The 22,425-nt window shown below is 41.9% G+C and overlaps 1 protein-coding gene across 5 annotated transcripts in view; it reads right to left on the bottom strand.

The window, feature by feature from the left end:
• LOC148358967 (leucine-rich repeat and fibronectin type III domain-containing protein 1-like protein) overlaps window positions 1-22,425 on the bottom strand; it is a 397,907-nt gene that overhangs the window by 115,598 nt on the left and 259,884 nt on the right. For 4 of the 5 annotated variants that reach the window (XM_088345841.1, XM_088345842.1, XM_088345845.1 and 1 more), the window contains exons 6-9: window positions 19,735-19,988; window positions 17,938-18,181; window positions 17,713-17,870; window positions 13,076-13,462 (exon numbers count right to left, since the gene is read on the bottom strand). In XM_088345841.1, coding sequence (XP_088201967.1) covers window positions 13,076-13,462; window positions 17,713-17,870; window positions 17,938-18,181; window positions 19,735-19,988 — 1,043 coding nt within the window. The remainder of the gene's footprint in view (window positions 1-13,075; window positions 13,463-17,712; window positions 17,871-17,937; window positions 18,182-19,734; window positions 19,989-22,425) is intronic. The other variant, XM_088345846.1, reaches the window with a different exon arrangement.

Below are 22,425 nucleotides of genomic sequence, written 5' to 3'. Positions count from 1 at the left end.
AGGGTGGGAAAAATGTATATCCACTATTGTCCGCTGCGACAACAGACAGCTCTACCGGTATCTCAGCTTTACCCCACTTCCCATCAGCCCGCGTTTGCTCCACCCCTTCTTTTTGATTCGCTCGTAGAACACATAACAGAATAAATCTCTAAAATAAATACATTAAAAAATATATAGTTGCAAATACATATTATACATGGTTACACATATTTAGGAAGAAAGACGGTACACCGAGAGAGTTTTTAAAGCTTTAATTATAATAATACAACTTTCATCCCAAACCATGCCGTTGAAAGGTACCAACACGCTAGTAGGATCACGCTCGCAATGTATCAAACATGTTAAAAAAAAAAAAGCATCCTGTAATTGTGAAATTCACGAAAGATCGTCCTCAACTTCTTCCTCATAACTATCGCCATCAAGGGCGCCTTCCTCATTATCGCAATGTACCTTTACTTTACAGACAATATATGCATAAACTTAGAGGTTGCAGTCTTTCTTAGCAAACATATTCTACTGATCTTAATCTTACATTTGATACTCCAACACCGCTGGTGGCCGTTAGAAAAATTATATAAATTGGCCGCTTCACTAAATAAGCCGCAGGGCTGAACATTTGGGGAAAAAAATAGCGGCTTATAGTCCGGAATTTACGGTATTTTGTAAGGGGAAATACAACATTTTTGAAGGGCATGGAGCCCTGGAGCGCGACAGGTATGTGATCACCACTCTTTAAAATTGTATTATTTTCATTTGATGTTTTTGCTTTTTTGTCATAATTCAAACCTAACATCAGGGTTGGTTAGGGTTACTTTAACTTGATTACTTTCAATTCCTTTTGGATTACTCCAATACCAAATATGCTAATAAAAGACAAAAGAAACTAAATATGAATAAAATGACTCAATTTTGTACAGGCTTGGGGAGTAACGGAATACATGGAACGGCAAAAATGATGTTGGATTTATTTTCATTTCGTTTCTGTCACAGTTTCTGTTCGTTTTGCCGGAGATCAAAGAGATCAAAGCCAGGAGAGAAAGCTTACCATGTGTTATGAGTCATCATTTTATTCATATTAAGTTTGTCTTTTATTAAAATATTTGGTATTGGAGTAAGCCAAAAGTAATTGAAAGTAATCAAGTTAAAGTAACCCAACCCTTTTTATATATGTTTTAATAGTTAATAAAGTACTGCTAATAAACATGATTTTTTTAGCGGCAACTATGTCCCTGTTGTCACCTTGTTTGTCTACAACAAAATGAATTGTCATGGTTGCCATGGCGCCCCATTGGCCCCGCCCGTGTGGCGCCAGCTGCGTGTCTTTGACAGATTGGCTTCCCTTCTATTTAAGCTCAGTGCTCTCACCCACCCTTTGTCAGTCCGTCAACGAACCTTTGCCCCCGCAAGACATAGGTTTTGACTCTGTCCGGTATCCCGTTTGTGTATCCTGTCTGGTATCGATCCCGTCTGTTTTGTCCTGTTCTGATTTTGGTCTCCTTTCTCCAGTGTCTGGTATCGTGTCCGTCATTCTCGCCCTGTATGATATATATATATCTGTTATCAATCCTTTCTTTCCCGTTCTTTCCGGTATTCACACCATCTGTCCGGTGTCGCATTTTATGTTCGTTTTGCCGGAGATCAAAGAGATCAAAGCCAGGAGAGAAAGCTTACCACGTGTTGTGAGTCATCATTTGATTCATATTGAGTTTCTTTTGTCTTTTATTGGCATATTTGGTATTGGAGTCATCCGAAAGTCATTGAAAGTAATCCAGTTAAAGTAACCCGACCCAACCCTGCCGAACATTTACAGTGACACAAACGCCGTCTTCTTCATTACCCACAATCCTCGTCACCTACTTTCATGCAATCCCCTCAGAGACACTTTAATCGCCCACCGGCACACGCGACGCAACTCCCATAGAGATGTCACTGGTTTTAATTAACATGATCACTCCGGGTAGGAAAATGCGGGTGGATTTCACGGAAGACTGCATTCGGCAGCGACTGCCGTGTGCACAATCTACCACCGGGAAGTAATGTGAGCGCTACGGATGAGGCCCCTGCGGTGTTGTCTGGAGGAAGTGTTGAACATGCTTGCAAAGCAGATGAGGGAGACAACTCCAAATATTCCATACCGCCGATACGCTGCAGATTGAGACTCCTTGAGTCTTTGTTTTTACTGGCTAAAAATGTGTACCGTATTTTCCGCACTATAAGGCGCACCAGGTTGTGGGGCGCACCCCGAAAAAATAGTTTTTGGTCCTATATTTGACATACATAAGGCGCACCGGATGATAAGGCGCTACATTTAAAAAGCAATAGTATTCAAAACCCACGTCTTGGACAGACTGACAAAGGGTGAGTGACAGCACTGAGCTTAGATAGGAGGGAAGCCAATCAGTCAAAGAGCCGCTGCTGGCGCCAAAGGGGCAGCTTTGGTTACGTATTTTCCGCACTATAGGGCGCACCGGGTTATAGGCGGCACCCCGAAAAAATAGTTTTTGGTCCTATATTTGACATACATAAGGCGCACCGGATGATAAGGCGCTACAAATGGGAACGTGGACAAAACAGTCAGATAGTTCAGTCCAAATTCTTACCCCCTTAACATTCCGAAAGCTTGCAAAGAAGCAAATACGTGTCTCAGACATATACGGAAACAGTGTCTTTACGATGTCACCCAAATGCATCGTTCCATCATTCGGAAGGTTAAAGTCTTGGGATTCAAGAAATGCCAACCATTCCTTAGTTTCTATTTCCGCTCGCAACTTTACTGTGCATATGACAATAAACACTTGGAATTGAGTTGAATTTAAAAATAGACACTCCATTCCATCCATTATCTGCACCGCTTATCACAAAAACATCGAGTTCAGTCTGAAACAAGATACAGGGAAAATAGATAGCCGGAGTAGCTCACCGAAGTCGTTGTGTTCAATAATAATGTGCAACCATGGTCCTCTTATATCCGTGAGTTTAGTAAATCCAGGAGAATAAAATATTTACAAATACAAAATAGTAAAAAAATGCTTTCTGTATGCCGTCAACCACGTGCTATACACATTCATCTTTTTCGGCCAATTGCAGGCTTTGTTTTGCCGTTTAAGCCAATTCCAGCCTGTAAATGATAAAAAGGATCCGCCTCCTGACCTCCGAATAACTTTAGCCAATAGTGATCCATTCAAATGATGATTGACACATTGGTTAGCCAATGAAACGCCGGTAAATAAATCCCAGCATACACCGCGGACTACTTGGCGTTCGGGGAAAAATCGAGTCAAGTTATTTGGAAGACTTTGCGATTTGATATTGATCCATAAATAAGGCGCACTGTATTATAAGGCGCATGGTCAGCTTTTGAAAAGAAATAAGACTTTTAGGTGCGCCTTATAGTGCGGAAAATACGGTATTTTGCATAAGAAGTTTGTAAAATTTAAGACATTTGAGTGGGAAAAGAACTAGTGTACTGGAATACAGAGGGCTGACTATGTGTGTTATGTGACTGTCTCTTATGTAATTTCACCTTTTCTGTGGCACCTATACCTTTTGACCAGTGTTTCTCATTTATTTTCTCTCATGCCCCCCTAGGAAGAAGAAAACCTCTCACTGTAAGAACCAGAACAGGTACAGGATGACCTTCTCACACAAGCCTGTATTTTACAGGAAATGGGGAGTCATGCACGTTAGGAAGCCGGTCTGGCGTGGAAGGACAAGAAGGGACAGGCAGGGCGGATAACAAATCAGGATATCGAAAATAAACAGGATAAACTAGACAGGAGCAAAAACTGGAGAAAGTAACAAAAGGACAAAAACAGACGGAAACAAAACCAGAACCTGAAATTTAACAGGACAAAAAAAAAAATGGACAATACCGGACTGGAGATATCACAGGAAAACAGGACCGAGTCAGAACCCACGTCTTGTGGGGCAGAAGTTCGTTTGACAAAACAGCAACTGAGCGCTGAGCTTAATATAGAAAGAAATCCAATCTCTCAACGGGCCGTAGCTGGCGTCCCACGGGTGGGGCCTATTGGGCACCATGGCAACCGTGACACACAAGGGCGGGGCCAATTGGGCACCATGGCAACAATGACACACAGTCTTTGGCCAGGACTGGAAAGCAAAGGCGGTGTCAAGTTCGGAAACAAGGTCGGTAACAGGAGGCAGGTAACGGGGGAAACAGGTCAGATAACAGGCTGGGAAAACGGGGCGAAGTCAGGTCCGGAAACGGGATCGCAGGCAGAGAAAAGCAGGGCAGGAACAGAGTCGGACGAAAAGGTTTACTGAGCTGGTGGCAACAGTTCGCATAACGATCTGACGGTTTCCTCTTGGAAGCCGGGGGTTTAAAAAGAGTGCATCAGCCAATCAGCTGTCCAGGCTGTTGGCTCCAATTAAGCAGTGGCAGGTGCTCTGAATCGGTAATCATGACATTCGGGGGCTTGTATGAAGGTGCGACGCTACTTTGCAGATTTTCGTGGGTGGTTCTGGTCCTCATTCATCACAAAAACCGAGGCACCACTGTATTTCAGTTACGGTCCGAACCGATGAGAAGGTTAAATGTCTATTTCGGATGTTCTATATTTGTGTCCGACTCAAGAGTAGTCAACGCCTCCCCAGTCGTGAACTTCGTTCGATGCACGTCACCTTTCTCTTTTCAAAGAAAAGTAAAGTGCCGCTGCTAATGGATATTGACCAAAGACAGACGGGAGGCAGAAAGAAACATGCACTTATTCTGCACACGGCCTTTTATTTTTGTTCTTTAGAGAAAGGCTACACAGCAAAGGATCATGTAATGGATTCTCTCGGGTTAGACCCGCGTAGCACTCGTATGTGTCATCAATATTTAAAGAACACAAATAAGAACATGTCTTTTTATTGGTTTATTTTTCAGCATATTCAGATATGACTCATGCCACTTTAGGGGTCCCCTGTCACGACCAGCTCATAGAGTAGACCCAATCGCGTAACGTTTTCTCACAATTATATTGAAGGAAAGAGGAAGGGCAGCGGCCGCAATCTGATTCTTCCTGGACGCGGGAAGCATGTCGCTCTCGTACTCAGATTGTGAAGTGGATCTTCTGTAGCGAGCGATGGCGGTTTTAGGGACGGAAAACTGGTCGGTAGCCGGGACCGGTAGGGCAACGAGTCGGAAACGAGTCGTAAGCCAGAACGGTAGAGTAGACGTCGTCGGGGACAAAAATAGGTCAAAAGCCAGGACGGGAGAGCAGACGTGATCAGGATTAAAAAAACGAGTTGACGGGAGCAAAAAACGGGACAGGTGGGAGTCAGGGTCGAAAAAGGCTTGCTAACTGTTCACAGAAGTTCGCAGACGGACTGACAAAAGGTGACAGATAGTCGTGGGTTTAAATAGTGACAGGGAGCCAATCAGAGTCCGAGGCAGTTGGGGCCAAAGGAGCGGGCACAGGGGATTCACTTCGGTAATCATGACAAATGTCCGGAAAGTCTGTGTAGCAATCTGGCAATATTCCCCACAATATGGTTCCCCTTGCACTATCGTCTACAAAAACAGAGCTTTCGCCGTAAGAGAAGAACATGGGCTTGTTTTGCGTTTGATTTGTACTCTGAAGGCTTTGCCGTCGCTTATCAGTAATTATAAAGCCTCTGGAAACTATAAGAGTATGATCAATCACCATTAGATGGCCAGAGTGGCTTTGATCATATATCTGTCAATACACTTCATGCCCTGATTTGTTTCTTGTGTCCACCATATGACACAGTATGTAAGTGTATCGGTGGCCCACATGCTATGTACACGCAAAACAATATATATAAGTACACACAGTTTAACATTTCAAAGCTTTACTGCTTTTAAAGTGAGGGAAGACGTTTTGTGCACGTTCTCGATCGCCATAATGACCTGAATCATTTTATCACGTCACCAGGAATATCAGGGGTTGAAAAGTTATTCCAAAAACCATGCATAAGTTCAGCGTTCTTGCTATAAATTGTGTTCTATTAAGAAAAGTGCCACTGTATATATCAAACGTATTGTTTAGACATCGGAAGTATTACACATCTTTGAGTGTGTCCTGTTTCTATATAGCTTCAGAGCTAATTTTTTTGTCGGCCTTAAAGGATTTTATACCACTGACTACAAAGTACATGTATTCAGTTCAATGCAATAAAGATATTCACTGACTGTGCTTTAAATCAATGTACATTAGAAGGTTAGGCTGTGTGGAATGCATCAGCAAGTATTTCCAATCACAGAATTCCTGTGAGTGCTGACGCAGAAGGCCAGACGCAGAAGGGCAGACATCGGGGCGCCGCTGGTATGCAAAGATTTTGGAGCCCAGCCGACACGCCCTCATGCGGGTAGAAGACCGATACGAGAAAGCTAACGTTAACTGCAGATGACACATAGCCAATGGGATGTCTCTGCTTTGTTTGTGAAATGTATAAATTATCCTGTGCAACTTTGATGGGGGCTGTCTCTGATTGGCTACACTTAGGTCTGCTGTTAGTAACAATAAACATCCGCCCCCGTGTGGAAATGCCAACTCCTGGTCATTTCTCTCTCAAAAAACAAGCCTGCATAATAGTTGGATGAATGTAGGTCGTGTTTGGTTAATGGAGTCAGATAACTCATTCGATTTGGTAAACGGTTGAAGGATTTTATACATTTGACAATAAACAATTTTATATGATTGAATACAAGTTACATTTATTGAGTGCAATGAAGATTTTCACCGAGTAGGCTTAGGTTCAATGAGCAGTGAAAGTTCAGGGCACCCTGGACTGGTAGGAAATGTTGTTTACAGGAGTGGCGGGAGCTGACATGGGGTTGATAAGATAATTAGAGCATCCAGACGCGTAGGGGCCCTGATGACGGAGGACGGCAGGCATTGTTTTGCTAAACGCTCTCTATTTTTTTGAGGAACCACCAACATCGGGACGCTCGTCCCTGATGTGCTGGAGCCCACGTGGGGCTTCTCTGGCACGCCCATGGGAGGAGCCGGCACACCAACTTGCGGAAAGACGTGGGCCGAGAGAAAAAAGACTGAGGACTTAAGAGCCAGCTTGACAGAGACTCGAGCGACACTAATTCAGCCATATTCGATGGAGTTCACTTAGTTACATTGTTTAAGAAATTAAATCGGCCCCCGTGTGGAAATGCCGCTCTTGTTCATCTTTTCCATCAAGAAATGAGCGTGCATTGTTGGGTGAATGTAGGTCGTGTTTGGTTAATGGAGTCAGATAACTCATTCGATTTGACGGTTGAAGGATTTTATACATTTGACTATAAACGATTTTATATGATTGAATACAAGTTACATTTATTGAGTGCAACGAAGATTTTCACCGAGTAGGCTTAAGTTCAATGAGGAGTGAAAGTTCAGGGCACCCTGGCCTGGTAGGAAATGTGGTTTACAGGAGTGGCGGGAGCTGACGTGGAGCTGATAAGATAATCAGCACATCCAGATGCGGAGGGGCCCTGATAATGGAGGACGGCAGGCATTGTTTTGCCAAACGATCTCTATTGTTTTGAGGAACCACAGACATTGAGAGGCTCGTCTCTGAGGTGCTGGAGCCCACGTGGGGCTTCCCTGGCACGCCCATGGAAGGAGCCGGCTTGCGGAAAGACGAGGGGGCGAGAGAAGAACGACTGAAGACTTCAGAGGAGGCTTGACAGAGACTCGAGCGACACTAAGTTAAATTGTTTAAGAAATTAAATCCGCCCCCGTGTGGAAATGCCAGTCCCTTGTTCATCTTTTCCATCACGAAACGAGCACGCATTGTTGGGTGAAAGTAGGTCGTGTTTGGTTAATGGAGTCAGATAACTCATTTGATTTGGTAAACGGTTGAAGGATTTTATACACGTGGGATTTCCCTGGCACGCCCATGGGAGGAGCCGGCACACCGGCTTGCGGAAAGACGTGGGCTGAGACAAGAAAGACTGAAGACTTCAGAGGAGGCTTGACAGAGACAGAGACAAGTTAAATTGTTTAAGAAATTAAATCCGCCCCCGTGTGGAAATGCCGGTGAATGTAGGTTGTGTTTGGTTAATGGAGTCAGATAATAAGATATTATTTTAATATCGAATTCCCAACACGGTACATTTTGATAGAAATATCCCAACCGGTCAAAATGGCAAAAATTGGCACCCAATAGAGAGAAAGGCCCGGCACTGAAATTGTTAAAACGATAACATCGAGCGGTACGCTAGACCAGATGAGACAAGTCTTAACCCCCACCAGGAACCTTGATAACCTGCCAGGACCATGAAATATATCAGCGAAAAGGGCAATCGAGGCGGGCTACACTTGGATCTTCACGGCTTAACCGCAACCCCACAGAGCGCTCACAATTTGCAGTAAATTTGGGGCGGGGACAAAAGTCTTTCAACCTTTGTCCAAGATTCCGGGACGGCCTGGGAATATGTCAGTGGAGAAACACACCGTTTAATGAAATAGAAGATGAAGTCATGGAAGGAGAAAGTCCTTCAAAATAGTTGTTCATCCGCAACGAAAGCCAGACAGTTGGACTGCACCATCAAAAAAATGTCATGTGCTGAACCAAGAAATATAAGTGACAATGGTGGGCAATTTGTGTACTGTCAGTTTCGATCGTAGGGACACTGAATCATTGATAGAACGTGTAGCTTTGAAAATGATACGAGAGAAGAGAATAAAAAGCTGGCCAGAAAGAAAATGACGGAGGGATTATGCACACATACATTTTAGCTACTACATAATCTATCTATTTAATTATATCTATCTATCTGCCTTGGTCATATCCCTCTAGGGCAGAGGTGTCAAACTCATTTTAACTCGGGGGCCACACGACAGAACAAACATTCTGTGGGGGGCCGGGCTAGTAGATTAAAGAGAAAGAAAAAGAGAGAGAAATAAATAAGAAAGAGGGAGGGGAAAAAGAGAGAGGGCGGGACAAAGAAAGAAAAAGCGTGAGAAGGAGAGAGCGTGAGAAACAAAAGATAAAAAGTCGTGAGAGGGGGAAATGAAAGGGAGAGGAAAAAAGAAATCCAAGGAGAAATAGAAAGACAGAAGGAGAGAAGAGAAAAGAAAGTGTGAAGGGTAGAAAGAGAGAAAGAGAAAAGAGAGAGAAAGGAAAAAAATCAGTTAGAGCAAAATAAGTTAAAAAGACACAGAGAGAAAGAGACAAAGAGCAACAAAGGAAGAGAAAGAGAGAGAAAGAGAAAGAGAAAGAGAAAGAGAAAGAGAAAGAGAAAGAGAAAGAGAGAGAGAGAGAGAGAGAGAGAGAGAGAGAGAGAGAGAGAGAGAGAGAGAGAGAGAGAGAGAGAGAGAGAGAGAGAGAAATACAAGTACAGTGTCTTTGTGAGAGTCACCTAGCTTTGGCAACATCAAGTTGACATATTTCATCCTGCAGCTTGTTTTTCTCTTGCACTTCTCTGAGTGTTGTCTCGCGGGCCGGATTCAATCCCTTAGCGGGCCTAATCTGGCCCGCGGGCCGCCTGTTTGACACATGTGCTCTAGGGGTGACCGACAGCAAGACAAACACGTAAACAATAATAAGGAAAAGAAAAAAGGAAAAAGTAGCAAAAAACACAAAAAAATTGACCACGGCCAACCCAAATGCCCAAACACCCAAACAATTTAAGCACCTCGGCACCAAATGTGGTCATGCTTTCTCTTCGACAGCAGGGCCCGACAGCTTTTGCTGGTTGACCCCTGCCGCATCATACGGGTGCCCATCCCATCCTTAAGAACGCATCCAAACATCCCAGAATGAATTTCTTAATTACTTCATTTTCCTCATGCTGAGAATTTTGAGTTTTCCCTTGCCCTGTTGTAGGTTTTAGATCAGGGGATAGTGTCATAATAGTCTGTGGTTTGCAATAATCTGTGCTGTGTGCAGCTCTATGAGTTTCCTTGCGATTTAGAGCTAACAAATAAACATGACTTGCATTGACCTGACTATCGATTTATGTATTTATTGTTGTATCTGTCTGTCAGTCTGTCTGCGTGCCTGTCTGTCTGTCTGTCTGTCTGTCTGTCTGCCTGCATGCCTTTCTGTCCTGCCTGTCTGTCTGTCTGCGTGCCTGCCTGCCTGTCTGTGTGTCTGTCTGCGTGCCTGTCTGTCTGTCTGTCTGTCTGTCTGTCTGTGTGTCTGTCTGTGTGTCTGTCTGTCTGTCTGTCTGTCTGTCTGTCTGTCTGTCTGTCTGCCTGCCTGAGTGTTTGTATGTCTGTCTGTGTGTCTGTCTGTGTGTCTGTCTGTCCATCTGTCTGTCTGCCTGCCTGTATGTCTGTCAAATTGCTTATACACCACATTTATTTAATCATAGATTTATTTGTTTATATGCTGATATGATATATGATATGATATATCTGCCTGCCTGCCTGTCTGTCTGTCTGTCTGTCTGCGTGCCTTTCTGTCCTGCCTATTTTCAGAATATATATATATATATATATATATATATATATATATATATACATATATATCTCATCTCATCTCTCATCTCATCAGCCGTACCGCTTATCCTCATTAGGGTCGCGGGGGGGCTGGAGCCCATCCCAGCCATCTCCGGGCAGTGGGCAGGGGACACCCTGAACTGGTTGCCAGCCAATCGCAGGGCACACAGGGACAGACAACTCATTCGCTCATTCATACCTATGGACAATTTGGACCGGCCAATTCACCTGAAATGCATGTTTTTGGAACGTGGGAGGAAACCGGAGTGCCCGGAGGAAACCCACGCAAGCACGGGGAGAACATACAAACTCCGCACAGGAAGTCTGGAGCTGGATTTGAACCCACGCAGGAGGCTCCCAAGACATGAACTGTGCCGCACATGCGCTAACCACTGCGCCGCCGTGCTGCCCATATATATATATATATATATATATATATATATATATATATATATACCCGCCCCATATTTTATTTTATTAATTTTTTTTTTTCAGGTTCATTTTTATTATTTGATGATTCCTGTTTGAATTATACCTTTACAACAGCCGATTCACCATTAGTTTACTATTTTTCTATATGAAATGATGAATAACCTCCATCAAAAACTGAAGACGGAATAAATAAAACAAACATTCTAAATAGAGAGTGCCAGAGGCAATTTTTTGGGCGAGAAAACAGCATGTGTCTGTTCCTCTGACATTTTCTCCACCACATGTTTTTATCTGCTTGCTTTTCTGGTCTACATGTGTCAATGTGATGACAATGGAAGGAGTAAAGAAGCAACGAATCCTTTTCATACACCGCTAACATTCAGAAGCCAACAAAAACGGACACCCACACACTGCTTCCTCCAGGACGGAGATAACTTTCCATCTGTGGTGTAGCTTGACATTGCTTGTGTGTTGCCATGGAAACCTGTGAATCCTACTCAATTCGCAATGCGAGGGGCTTTTCCAGGATTTTCAAAGACATTTACGTGACAGTGTAGCTAGAGCTAGACGATGTAAGACAGCCTTAAGACGCTTTGCTGCACTTAAAATAAACAGAAATGGAAGATAAAATGGTAGAAAAAGGTATCTGTCATGACTACTGATGTGATTCACCTGTGCCCACTCATTTTGTGTCAACCGCCGCGGGTTCTGATTGGCTCCCTGTCACTATTTGAACCCAGTCCTGTCCGTCCCCCTTTTGTCAGTCCGTCTGCAAACCTCAGTGAACACTAAGCAAGCCTTTATCGACCCTGATTCCCACCTGTCCCGTTTTTTGCACCCGTCTGTTCCAAGCTTTGACTCGTTTTTTGAGCCTGTCTGCTCTCCCGTCCCGGCTTTCGACCTCTTTCTGTCTCCGACTACGTCTACTCTCCCCTCCTGGGTTACGAATCGTTTCCGACTCGTTGCCCTCCCTGTCCTGTCTACCGACCAGTATTCCGTCCCTGACGCCGCCATCGCTCGCTACGGGAGATGGTCAGTCCGTGAACAAACCTCGCAACACGGAGGTTCTGCTCGCACATTCTCAGCGCACAAGAAAATCTAACCAGCGCACAAAAATCAGGGCTCAAAATGACTAATTAATAAGCGACTTAAGTCAAAGTTACAGTGCATGAAGGTCAAAATACACGGGTTCCCCTGACGTTGTGTCCTAAATGTGGTATTTTGAAGTCAAGTCGGAGTAGAACAAAGTTGAGTAAAGTTAGTAGAGTTTCTCGAGAACCGGCTTTTTCGGCTCGGCTCACTAAAAGGAACCGGCTCTTTCGGGTCCTAAAGGGCTCTTCAGGTTGTTTTTGCTTCTTTCATCCCAACATGACCAAATGTTATGCAAAATTATGCACAAAATGACTTAAAGGAATGGGGGAATAGAACAAAAAATAAAAAAAAATCCAAAATGAAAAAGTAGTGAAAAGCCTGGAAAAAAAGAAACAAAGGAAGAAAAAAAGAAGGAAACATTTAGAAAAAAGCCAGAAAAAAAGAAAAGAAATAAATGTAGGAAAAAGGTCAATAGAAAACAAAAAGAAAAAAGTAACAGCTCGGAAAAAATAAACACAATGAGATTTTTTTTAAAGGAATTTAAAAAAAAGAAGAAAACGTTTGTGTTGCATTCAAATAATTTCCAATGATATCAAGTGAATCTTGTTGCCAACATTGTACTTCCACTCAAAAATGTGATTAAGTAGAGTTCTGTATCTTACAACCGACTCAATAAGCCCCCCAAAAATGTTAATATTATGCGACAAAATATATCAGGAACTAAAAAGAAATGGATATCTTGTGAAAAAATTATAAGAACAAACAACCTTTGCAATAATAGTACATGAGTCAATTCATTCAAAAGAGCAAAATCATTTTGCATTGCCGTAAACTCAGCAAAATGTAACTTGATGTCAAGTTTTGGACATGTTTGATCATGACTTAGTTGCCACACTTGGGATTGCCGTTGCTCACTGTTGTTTCAAGCGTTGTTCACCGATTTTGTGTGAACGCTCAGACCCGTAAGGAAAATTCCAGGGAACATTGCTTGGGACCCATAGATTTTTGAGCATGGGAGGTCAAAAGAACATTGCGTATATTATCTCTTATCAGCCCTCAACTGCAAAGAAGATGTCCTCTGGATTGTCAAGCATGCAATCGCTCAGAAGTATTGAAGTGAAAATGTAGACATGACCAACCTGTAGACCAAGGTGTCGTCCCCAGAGCTGTTGTACTGGACCTGGAACATCCTGACTCCCGACACGCTCGTCTGACTGCTCCATCTAATGAGGGCAGAGTTTCCCGTCAGCTCCACCAAGGAAACTTTACGATCTCCCGCTCGACTCTCGTTGTTCGTCGTCGAGACTTTGGACGAGGTCAGGATGTCGGAAGGAGCCGGTTCTCTGGTCTCAGAAGGGTCTCGACTGCGACTGGTGCTGTTGGCCAGGTGGGGCATGGGCGTGACCACCAGTTCCACTCTGCCTGTGGATTCGCCGGCCGCGTTGGAGGCGATGCAGGTGAAGTTCCCGGCGTCCTTCACCGACGTGACGTTGATCTCCAAACTTCCATTCGGGAAAACGATTGTTCTGAAATAAATCATGAATGAATGTCACTACATCTCTTTTTTGGCTTTTAGCAAGTAGCAGAACCGCAACCTCCCTGATTAATTTCAATTGATTGGCAACCAGTCCAATGTGTTCTCTGCTTCTTACCTTAATCCAACTGGGATTGCTGGTGCAAACTGGCATAAGTGAGGATGACTAGAAGGCTATGTTGCAATGCTACCCCATAAAGCACTTTACAATGTGCTTCACACTTTTCCCTTTTACACACTAACTAACCAATAGCAGTGTCAGCCATGCCATGCAACTACCGGCTATCGGGGGCCTTAGGGATTCAGTGTCTTGCCCAAGGACATTTCGACATATAACACGAAGGAGCTGGGAATCGAACCTGCGACCTCTTGATCCCAAGACGAGCGCTTTACTTCCCGTTACAGGATTGTGTTTGTAGCTAGAATTGCACATTAAACGACCAAATTTTTCCAGTATGAAATCATTAAAAAGGGTATTGGTCAGTTCCTGACCTCCCAAAAGCATTAGAGTTAACCACAAAACTGTCATGACAGATTGGCTCCCTGTCAGTATTTAAACTGTGTCCTGTCAGTACCCTTTTGTCGGTCCGTCTGCAAATCTCTGTTTTTACACGGCAAGCCCTTTTTCTTCTGTCCCTTTTTTTTTTTTGCTCCTGTTTGTCTCCCGCTACTATCTGTTTTGATCTCGAACACGTCTGCTCTACCGTCCCTAATTATGACCTGTTTTGATATCGACCACCTCTGTTCGCCCGTCCCGAATAACGATCCGTTTTTTATCTCGACCACGTCTACTCTCCTGGCTTTCGACTTGTTTCCGATCCCGACCACCTTTTTGCTCTCCTGTTCCGCCTACTGACCCGCTTATCCGTTCCTGACACCGCCATGGCTCACCGGATCGTGGGTGCAACCCTTTCCTTTCTTCCAATAAAACTGAGAGAAACGTAACGCAAGTGGGTCCTGTCTCCATTCTGGTCCTGACAATAATGAAAACATTCTATTAAACAATGGCTTTGTTACTTTAACAGCATCAATTATGTCTCAAGGTTGTACATTGAAGGCAGTTCCAGGCAGGAGAAATTATTTTCCAGGGCAACTAAATATTTCCAAGGACTCTTTATTTATTTATGCGTACATTTCTTTTCATGACGAGAAAATGGGTCACTCTACTTGAAGGAAGTGTGCCAACACACACAATAATTCCCCAGTGATATGTTTTTTTTTGTTTTGTTTTTTTTTTGGTTATGTTTCAGTATTCATGTGTTCCTTGTGTTTCTATTGTTATTGTTTGTGTTGTCCTTTTTCGGCTTCCATGGTGGAGAGTTAACTCAGAAACATGTGGGTTGTATCTGTGTGGCTCGTCTTGTTTTTGCAGTTTTTAACTGTGGTTCACATGGGTCATGATGCTTCTTTTTTTAAATGTATCTCCTCTCCAACACAGCCGATTCAAAGAACCTGCGGTATTGCACAAAAGTGGGGTAAATAAATCCAGAATGACTGTATAAATTTCGGAAAGAACATCGTTGGCCGTCGCCCCAAAATATACGCAGAGAGAAGATATGACAAAAAGGGAACCTGCTATATTGAATTTGGGGCACGTTATAATTTCCAGACGTTCAATATTGGCTTTTATAGTGTTCTCAAATAAAGTTAAGCTATCTCGTGAAGGTCGTCCTCTAGCAACAAAGTCATCCAATGAACTTCACCAGATGCTTACATACTTATCATTAGTTATTATCCACATTCCACAACATAATCACTTATTTGGCTGGCGCATTTTGACTCAGTTGGTTGTACATTTGCCAAGACAGGATGAAAATGCTACAGGTTGTGAATAAGAATTTGCCCTTTTCCTGAATTCTGTGTTTTTTGCATATTCAGCACTCACAACCCAGGTAAATACAAATGCAGTTTTGAAATGTTGATTCCATTTAATATTCCATGTTCTTTAGAAGACACTATCATGATTACCAATGTGATGCACCGGTGCCTGCTCCTTTGGCGCCAACTGCCTTGGACTCTGATTGGCTCCCCGTCCCTATTTAAACCCACTCCTTTCTGTCACCCAGTTTACTCTAGGCAAGCCTTTTTTGACCCTGACTCCCACCTGTTTTTGCTCCCGTCTGTTCCCCGGCTTCGACCTGTTTTTGGTCCTGACCACGTCTACTCTCCTTTCTAGGGCTTTCGACTTGTTTCCAACCCCGACCACGTTTTTGCTCTCCCGTCCTAGCTACTGACCCGTTTTTCCTTTCCCGACACCGCCATCGCCCGCTAGTCCAACTTCCGCGTTCAGAGTGACCTGCTTCCCACGCCCAGCGATCACCGGATCGTGGGTGCAACCCTTTCCTTTTACCAATAAAACAGAGAAACGTAACGCAAGTGGGTCCTGTCTCCGTTCTGGTCCTGACAGACATGTTGCATTTTATTCGCATGTAAATTACATGTGAATTCAATATATTTGTCTAGCAGATGTCACCACACAGAATTGAGTCAAATGTCTCGAAGCACTTAACCATTTCAACATTTTTGCTTCAATGGTACAGAAAGCATTGGAGAAGCCGTGTTTTGACTCACAACACTGATTCATGGCAAATGCTTCATAACACTGGACACATTGTTTCACTGATTCACGTGTATTCAGTCTGCTACATCAACTGTGTTGGAGGACGGGGACATTTAAACATGGCTCTAAAAAAAAAACATAGGTTCTGAAAACTGATTTTCCGATTAATTTTCAGTCTTTGTTGGTTTATCGTTGGTTATGTCTGCCCTGTTTTGTGTCACCCTAACACAACTTGTTTTAAACCTTGTGTTTTTGATTAGGAGCCTATTGCTGGACCCTTTTTTAAGTTATCTTCTGTCAGCGGATTTCTTGTACCACAATCCCCGAAATATATGTCTTGGCAATAACCTCTTTCTTCCACTCAGGGACTTTACTTTCACATCCTCTCACATTTAGTGACCCTATAACAAGAGGAAGACCACGATTCACGTCGATGGATGGTGTTATGAGTGCACTGCAAGAAAGAGGTCGAAACAAAATGGAAGCTATAGCTCTTGTTGGTGGTAGGAATGAGTGGAGAAGTGTTGTGAAAGGATAGTGGGATGTTTGGATGCGTTCTAAGGGATGGGCAGGGCCCCATGTATAATGCGGCAGGGGTAAACCAGTGAAAGCTGTTGGGCCCTGCTGTGAAGGGTGTGTTGTGTCACCCTAACCCGAGTGACATGGCCGCTTTCTTGTGTCCCGTTTCATCTGGAGGGACGGAAGCTGCAGAGGTGCCTAACTTGTTTGGGTTGTTTGGGCATTTGGGTTGGCCATGGTCATTTTTTGCTACTTTTTGCTACTTTTTCCTTTTCCTTGTTTTTGTATACACGTTTGTCGGTCACCCCTCTTGAGGTTTATGACCAAGATAGATAGATAGATAGATGTCTAGATACATAGATGTCTAGATCGATGTCTAGATAGATAGATGTCTAGATAGATAAATGTCTAGATAGATAAATGTCTAGATAGATAAATGTCTAGATAGATAAATGTCTAGATAGATAAATGTCTAGATAGATAGATGTCTAGATAGATAGATAGATAGATAGATAGATAGATAGATAGATAGATAGATGTATAGATAGATGTATAGATAGATGTCTAGATGTATAGATATATGTCTAGATATATAGATGTATAGATAGATAGATGTCTAGATGTCTAAATGTATAGATGTATAAATAGATGTCTAGATGTCTAGATAGATAGATAGATAGATAGATAGATAGATAGATAGATAGATAGATAGATAGATAGATAGATAGATAGATAGATAGATAGATATATGTATAGATGTATAGATGGATATGTAGATGTCTAGATAGAAGTCTAGATAGAAGTCTAGATAGAAGTCTAGATAGAAGTCTAGATAGAAGTCTAGATAGAAGTCTAGGTAGAAGTCTAGGTAGAAGTCTAGATAGAAGTCTAGATAGAAGTCTAGATAGAAGTCTAGATAGATAGATGTCTAGATAGATGTCTAGATAGATGTCTAGATGTCTAGATAGATAGATAGATAGATAGATAGATAGATAGATAGATAGATAGATAGATAGATAGATAGATAGATAGATAGATAGATAGATAGATAGATAGATAGATAGATAGATAGATAGATAGATAGATAGATAGATAGATAGATAGATAGATAGATAGATAGATAGATAGATAGATAGATAGCAATAACCATTGACGATTACTACCTTGTGCCATTCGAGATGAGTCGCCCTTCTGGGTTGATCCAATGCACTTCTGGTTCTGGATCCCCATTAGCTTTACATTTGAGGCTAGCTGGTTGACCCTCCATAGTCGCTGTCTGAGGTGACTTTCGGGTTAACACTGGCGGATCACAAATAAACTCCTACAAGAAAAAGAAATCATTCATATTTTGTCGTAGACACATTTTCAGGAAATGTATTTAATCTCACCTCTTCAGGTATGGTCCAAAAGTATTTGGCACTAAGGTCTGTGGGTGAAGCGCAGGTTTCTAAGTCATCTTCTCGTGTTAGCCTCCTTAACCATAGAAGTTCACAATTGCAATGAAGAGGATTTCCACCGAAACTTAAAACTAAAGATGACAGGGGGCTGCCTCTAGATTTGGCATACACGGGAATTCTCAGGAACAGAGGGTCAGGAGGAATCTTTTTCAACTTGTTGGATGTCATGTCCAGCCTATAAAAATGAAAGGTCATAAATCAATAAGGGAGGACAGTAGTACATTTTTATAAAAAGTCGACAGTTGTATGAAAAAAATTTGGCACCCCTGCCCCTTTTTCAAATCATTAGTTTTCACGTTTCTAGATGTATAGATAGATGTCTAGATGTATAAATATATGTCTAGATATATCGATGTATAGATAGATGTGTAGATGTATAGATCTATAGATGTATAGTTATATAGATTTATAGCTATATAGATATATAGATACATGTCTAGATGTCTAGATGTCGAGATAGAGAGATAGAGAGATAGAGAGATAGAGAGATAGAGAGATAGAGAGATAGATAGATAGATAGATAGATAGATCGATGTATGTCAGGATAGATGGATAGATAGATGTCTAGATGGATAGATGTATTGATAGACGTCTAGATAATTAGATGTATAGATAGATGTCTAGTTGTCTAGATGTATAGATATATGTCTAGATATATAGATGTATAGATAGATGTCTAGATGTATAGATATATGTCTAGATATATAGATGTATAGATACATGTCTAGATGTATAGATATATGTCTAGATATAGAGATGTATAGATACATGTCTAGATGTATAAATATATGTCCAGATATATATATGTATAGATAGATGTCTAGATGTATAGCTGTATAGATATATGTGTAGATATATAGATGTATAGATACATGTCTAAATGTATAGATATATGTCTAGATATACAGATGTATAGATATATGTCTAGATGTAGATAGATGTCTAGATGTATAGATGTATAGATGTATAGATAGATTTTCCTTTATAAATCATTAGTTTTCACGTTAGCAATTTTAGTTTAAGATTTCAAATAGCAGAGAGTGATATTTCAGATGTAAAATGAAGACCATAGTTTTCACAAAAAAGTGTGCAATATTTACTTAAACAGCAGCAGACAGTTGGCTAAACTTGGGCACTCTTGCTTTTTTATTGGTTTGAATACATTTAACCATTAAATGTCACTCTCCGGTTGTTAGTCCGTCTGAAAACCTCTGTTTTTACAGGGCAAGCCTTTTTGACCATGACTCCCGCCTGTCCCGTTTTTACAATGTGTATTCATTTTGCATAGCATGTATCACACCGAGAGGTAACTGGCATGATTGTTTGCCATCTTGCTGCTATGGGTACCCAAGGCATGGCAAAAAAATGAGATTAAAACTTCAACAATGTGGTCACTTTGAGTCTCAGTCGTTTTGTTTTTTTCTTTGTGTCATGTAGCACCCATTTTTTTAAAGTTGTGGTAAACGTCACGCAAGTGGGTCCTGTTTCCGTTCTAGTCCTGACACTTGCTGCTACGGGTACCCAAAGCACGGCAAAGTAATAAGAATAAAACTTCAGCAATGTGGTCACTTTGAGTCTTAGTCATTTTGTGTTCTTCTTTGTGCCGTGTAGCACTCATTTTTTAAAAACTTCCGATATACGTCACGCAAGTGGGTTCTGTTTCAGTTCCATTTTATATATATATATATACATATATATCATATAACAATACACATATATTGTTTTTACCTGGCAAGTTTATGTAAATTGGTGAACACTCCCTGAGGAACATTTTCGATGAGGTTGTGATCCATATTCAAGGTGTTGACGTTTGTTAATCGTCCAATGGTGTCCCAGGGAGCTTCTGCAAGATTATTGTAGCTCAGATCCAAATCCTCCAACGTGGACAGGAAGTCATCAAAAGCATGAGGAGATATCGAGTGGAGCTGGTTGTTGGCCAGAATGAGATGGCGAAGGTTGGTGAGGCCTTTGAAATGATCGTCCTAAATGGAGCAAAAAAAACAATCAATGCACCTGTACGTTTTTGCCGCAAAAACATCGGATTTGATGTGGAAGTTGTGTAGTGAAAGGAAGTCCGTCTCTTTTTAGAGAACCGGCTTTTTCGGCTCAACTCGTTCAAGAGAGCCGGCTCTCAAACGGCTCACTTGCTTTGATGCATCATCATACCCGCCAACCTGTACGGTTTTGCTGTACAAAGTACATTTATTATGCATTTTAAGACGAGTCCGACGTACAAGAACATTTGTACGGAAAAACGCAAATTTGTCGATTCTGGGTACCATCCGGTATACACCGACTATCACCAAACGGCAAACGAGTTCGCCGCGGTAGCCTCTATCTCGGTATATTTTTTTTTGTTGCAAACGAAGCGAGCGGTTTGATGCTACTCTGCGCATGCGTCTGCCGCCTGTGGATTTCCCATCATGCATCATTCCGATCACACATGAGCACATTACAACATGGTTTTGAATTTTCTTTGGATACAATCACCCAGTCGCAATGGCCGAACCTAAATTAAAACGCCATAAGTCATTCTGATCTGAAAACAACAGGCGGGGTTGATTAAGTTAATTTGAAATACACTTGGTCTTAAAAACCATCGGATTTCATGTGGTAGCTGTGTAGTGAAAGGAAGTCCGTCTCTTTTTAAAGAACCGTCTTTTTCGGCTCAATTCATTAAAGAGAGCCGGCTCTCCAACGGCTCACTTGCTCTGATGCATTATATTACGAATGATGATGTTGTATAAAGAAGTTAAGACAAAAAGTATGTATAAAATGAGAAAATGAAAAAAAGACAGGTTTGTCGTTATCCCTTGAATCAGTATATGACCAACAATAATTGAATGCAAAAAATGAATGAATCGTTTGTATAAGAAAATGTATTATTCTACTTAATTATTTTTGCATGTGTTTTTTTTCCTTCTATAGTGAACGTCCAAGCGACTTCATTTTTGAACTTTTTTATAATAAACCTTCATGTCGAGCAACTCAGTATCTCACAACAAAACGTTAATTAGCAATATGCATGATATAACGAAACACATATAGAATAGAATAGAATAGAAAATAATATGCCTTTATTGTATGTCATTGTTACAACATGGGATATGCTGTGACAACGAAATTGGACGACTCCAGTTCCACATTTACAGTGAGGATAAGGAAATTAAGAGATGGAACAAAGAACTAACTGACTTTGTTGTAAGTAAGCTTTGTTTTCCTCTGGGGGGGGGGGGGGGGGGGGGGGGGGTGATGTTGATGAGGAGGGTGAGGGTCAAACAGAGTTGCTGGATACAACCGGAATGTTTGATGTTTGATCTTACATTACACATTACACATAGTCCAGTGTTTTTCTGAATTGCTCAGTCCACAATTGAATGGATTTGGGAGTACAGTCCATAAACATGCCCAATTAAAGTCGCCGTCGACGATAAAGCTCCGTCGGGGTGTGCAAGCTGCTGTTTATTGATAGCAGCGGGCAGGAGATTTAGCGCTATGCTAACATTAGCATCCGGTGAAACGGTTAGCGGTGGAAAGTAAACAGCAAACACAAAGACCACAGTTCACTCTCCCGGTACATAGAAGGGTCTGCACGATACTGCTAGAAACTCTATATCGAGTGAGCAGTGTGTGTCAATGGTTCGGCTATTATTGTAGCGCGTAGTCTCCAACCCCTGTTTTTACCGGAGTCTTCGTCTCGTTCGAGCCGGTGATGTAATACGGCGTCGGGAAAGCCAAGACTCCGTGATGAAAAAAAAAAAAAATACTCCAATTCCGGACGACATATACAATATAACATGTTAAACTACAAAATAAAAAGAAATATTATGGTGTAAAATGATTTTGTATTTTGTAATGGAAAATACCACAGTGTGTAAGGGCATGGAGCCCTGCAGCGCGACAGGTATGCTTACTGAAATTTCAAAATAATTTGAACGCAACAGAACTCATGCAAATAATAAACCTTGAAAGGAGCACATCGAATTTGCAAATCCTTCAATTCGCTCGCTTCGGCTAGAAATTGACATGCTCGGATTAAGTAAGCTTCGGTCCTTCGGTCACTTCAGTTAAAACAAACTTCTTAAGACTTAATCAAGCACGGACTGTTCTATTTAGCATGTTAGCTTAAGTGGATGTGCATCCAACCGCTGGTGCCATTTTGATAACTTATGTGAGAGTGAAAAAGCTGAGCAGAATTTAAATGAAGGAATAATCAATCTGGCCATGTTTAATACTGCTTATCTTTACTCAGGTTGCAAGTGAACTGGAACATAAAACAGCTGTGTCGTACAGTCTAGGAATTGCAGACCACAGCATTTAAGGGAAACCACCGTTCGAACTTAGGTTTTCACCGCTGGAGTAAAGTTGATTTTGTTTTTACTATTCGACACCTTCCCAGCAGTGTTCCCTCTAAGCTCA

The sequence above is a fragment of the Urocampus carinirostris genome, chromosome 10 (genome assembly GCF_059441175.1).
Source record: "Urocampus carinirostris isolate Australia breed hairy pipefish chromosome 10, RoL_Ucar_1.0, whole genome shotgun sequence".
In the NCBI taxonomy this organism is placed as follows: domain Eukaryota; kingdom Metazoa; phylum Chordata; class Actinopteri; order Syngnathiformes; family Syngnathidae; genus Urocampus; species Urocampus carinirostris.
This window is presented reverse-complemented; position numbering and strand designations above follow the sequence as displayed.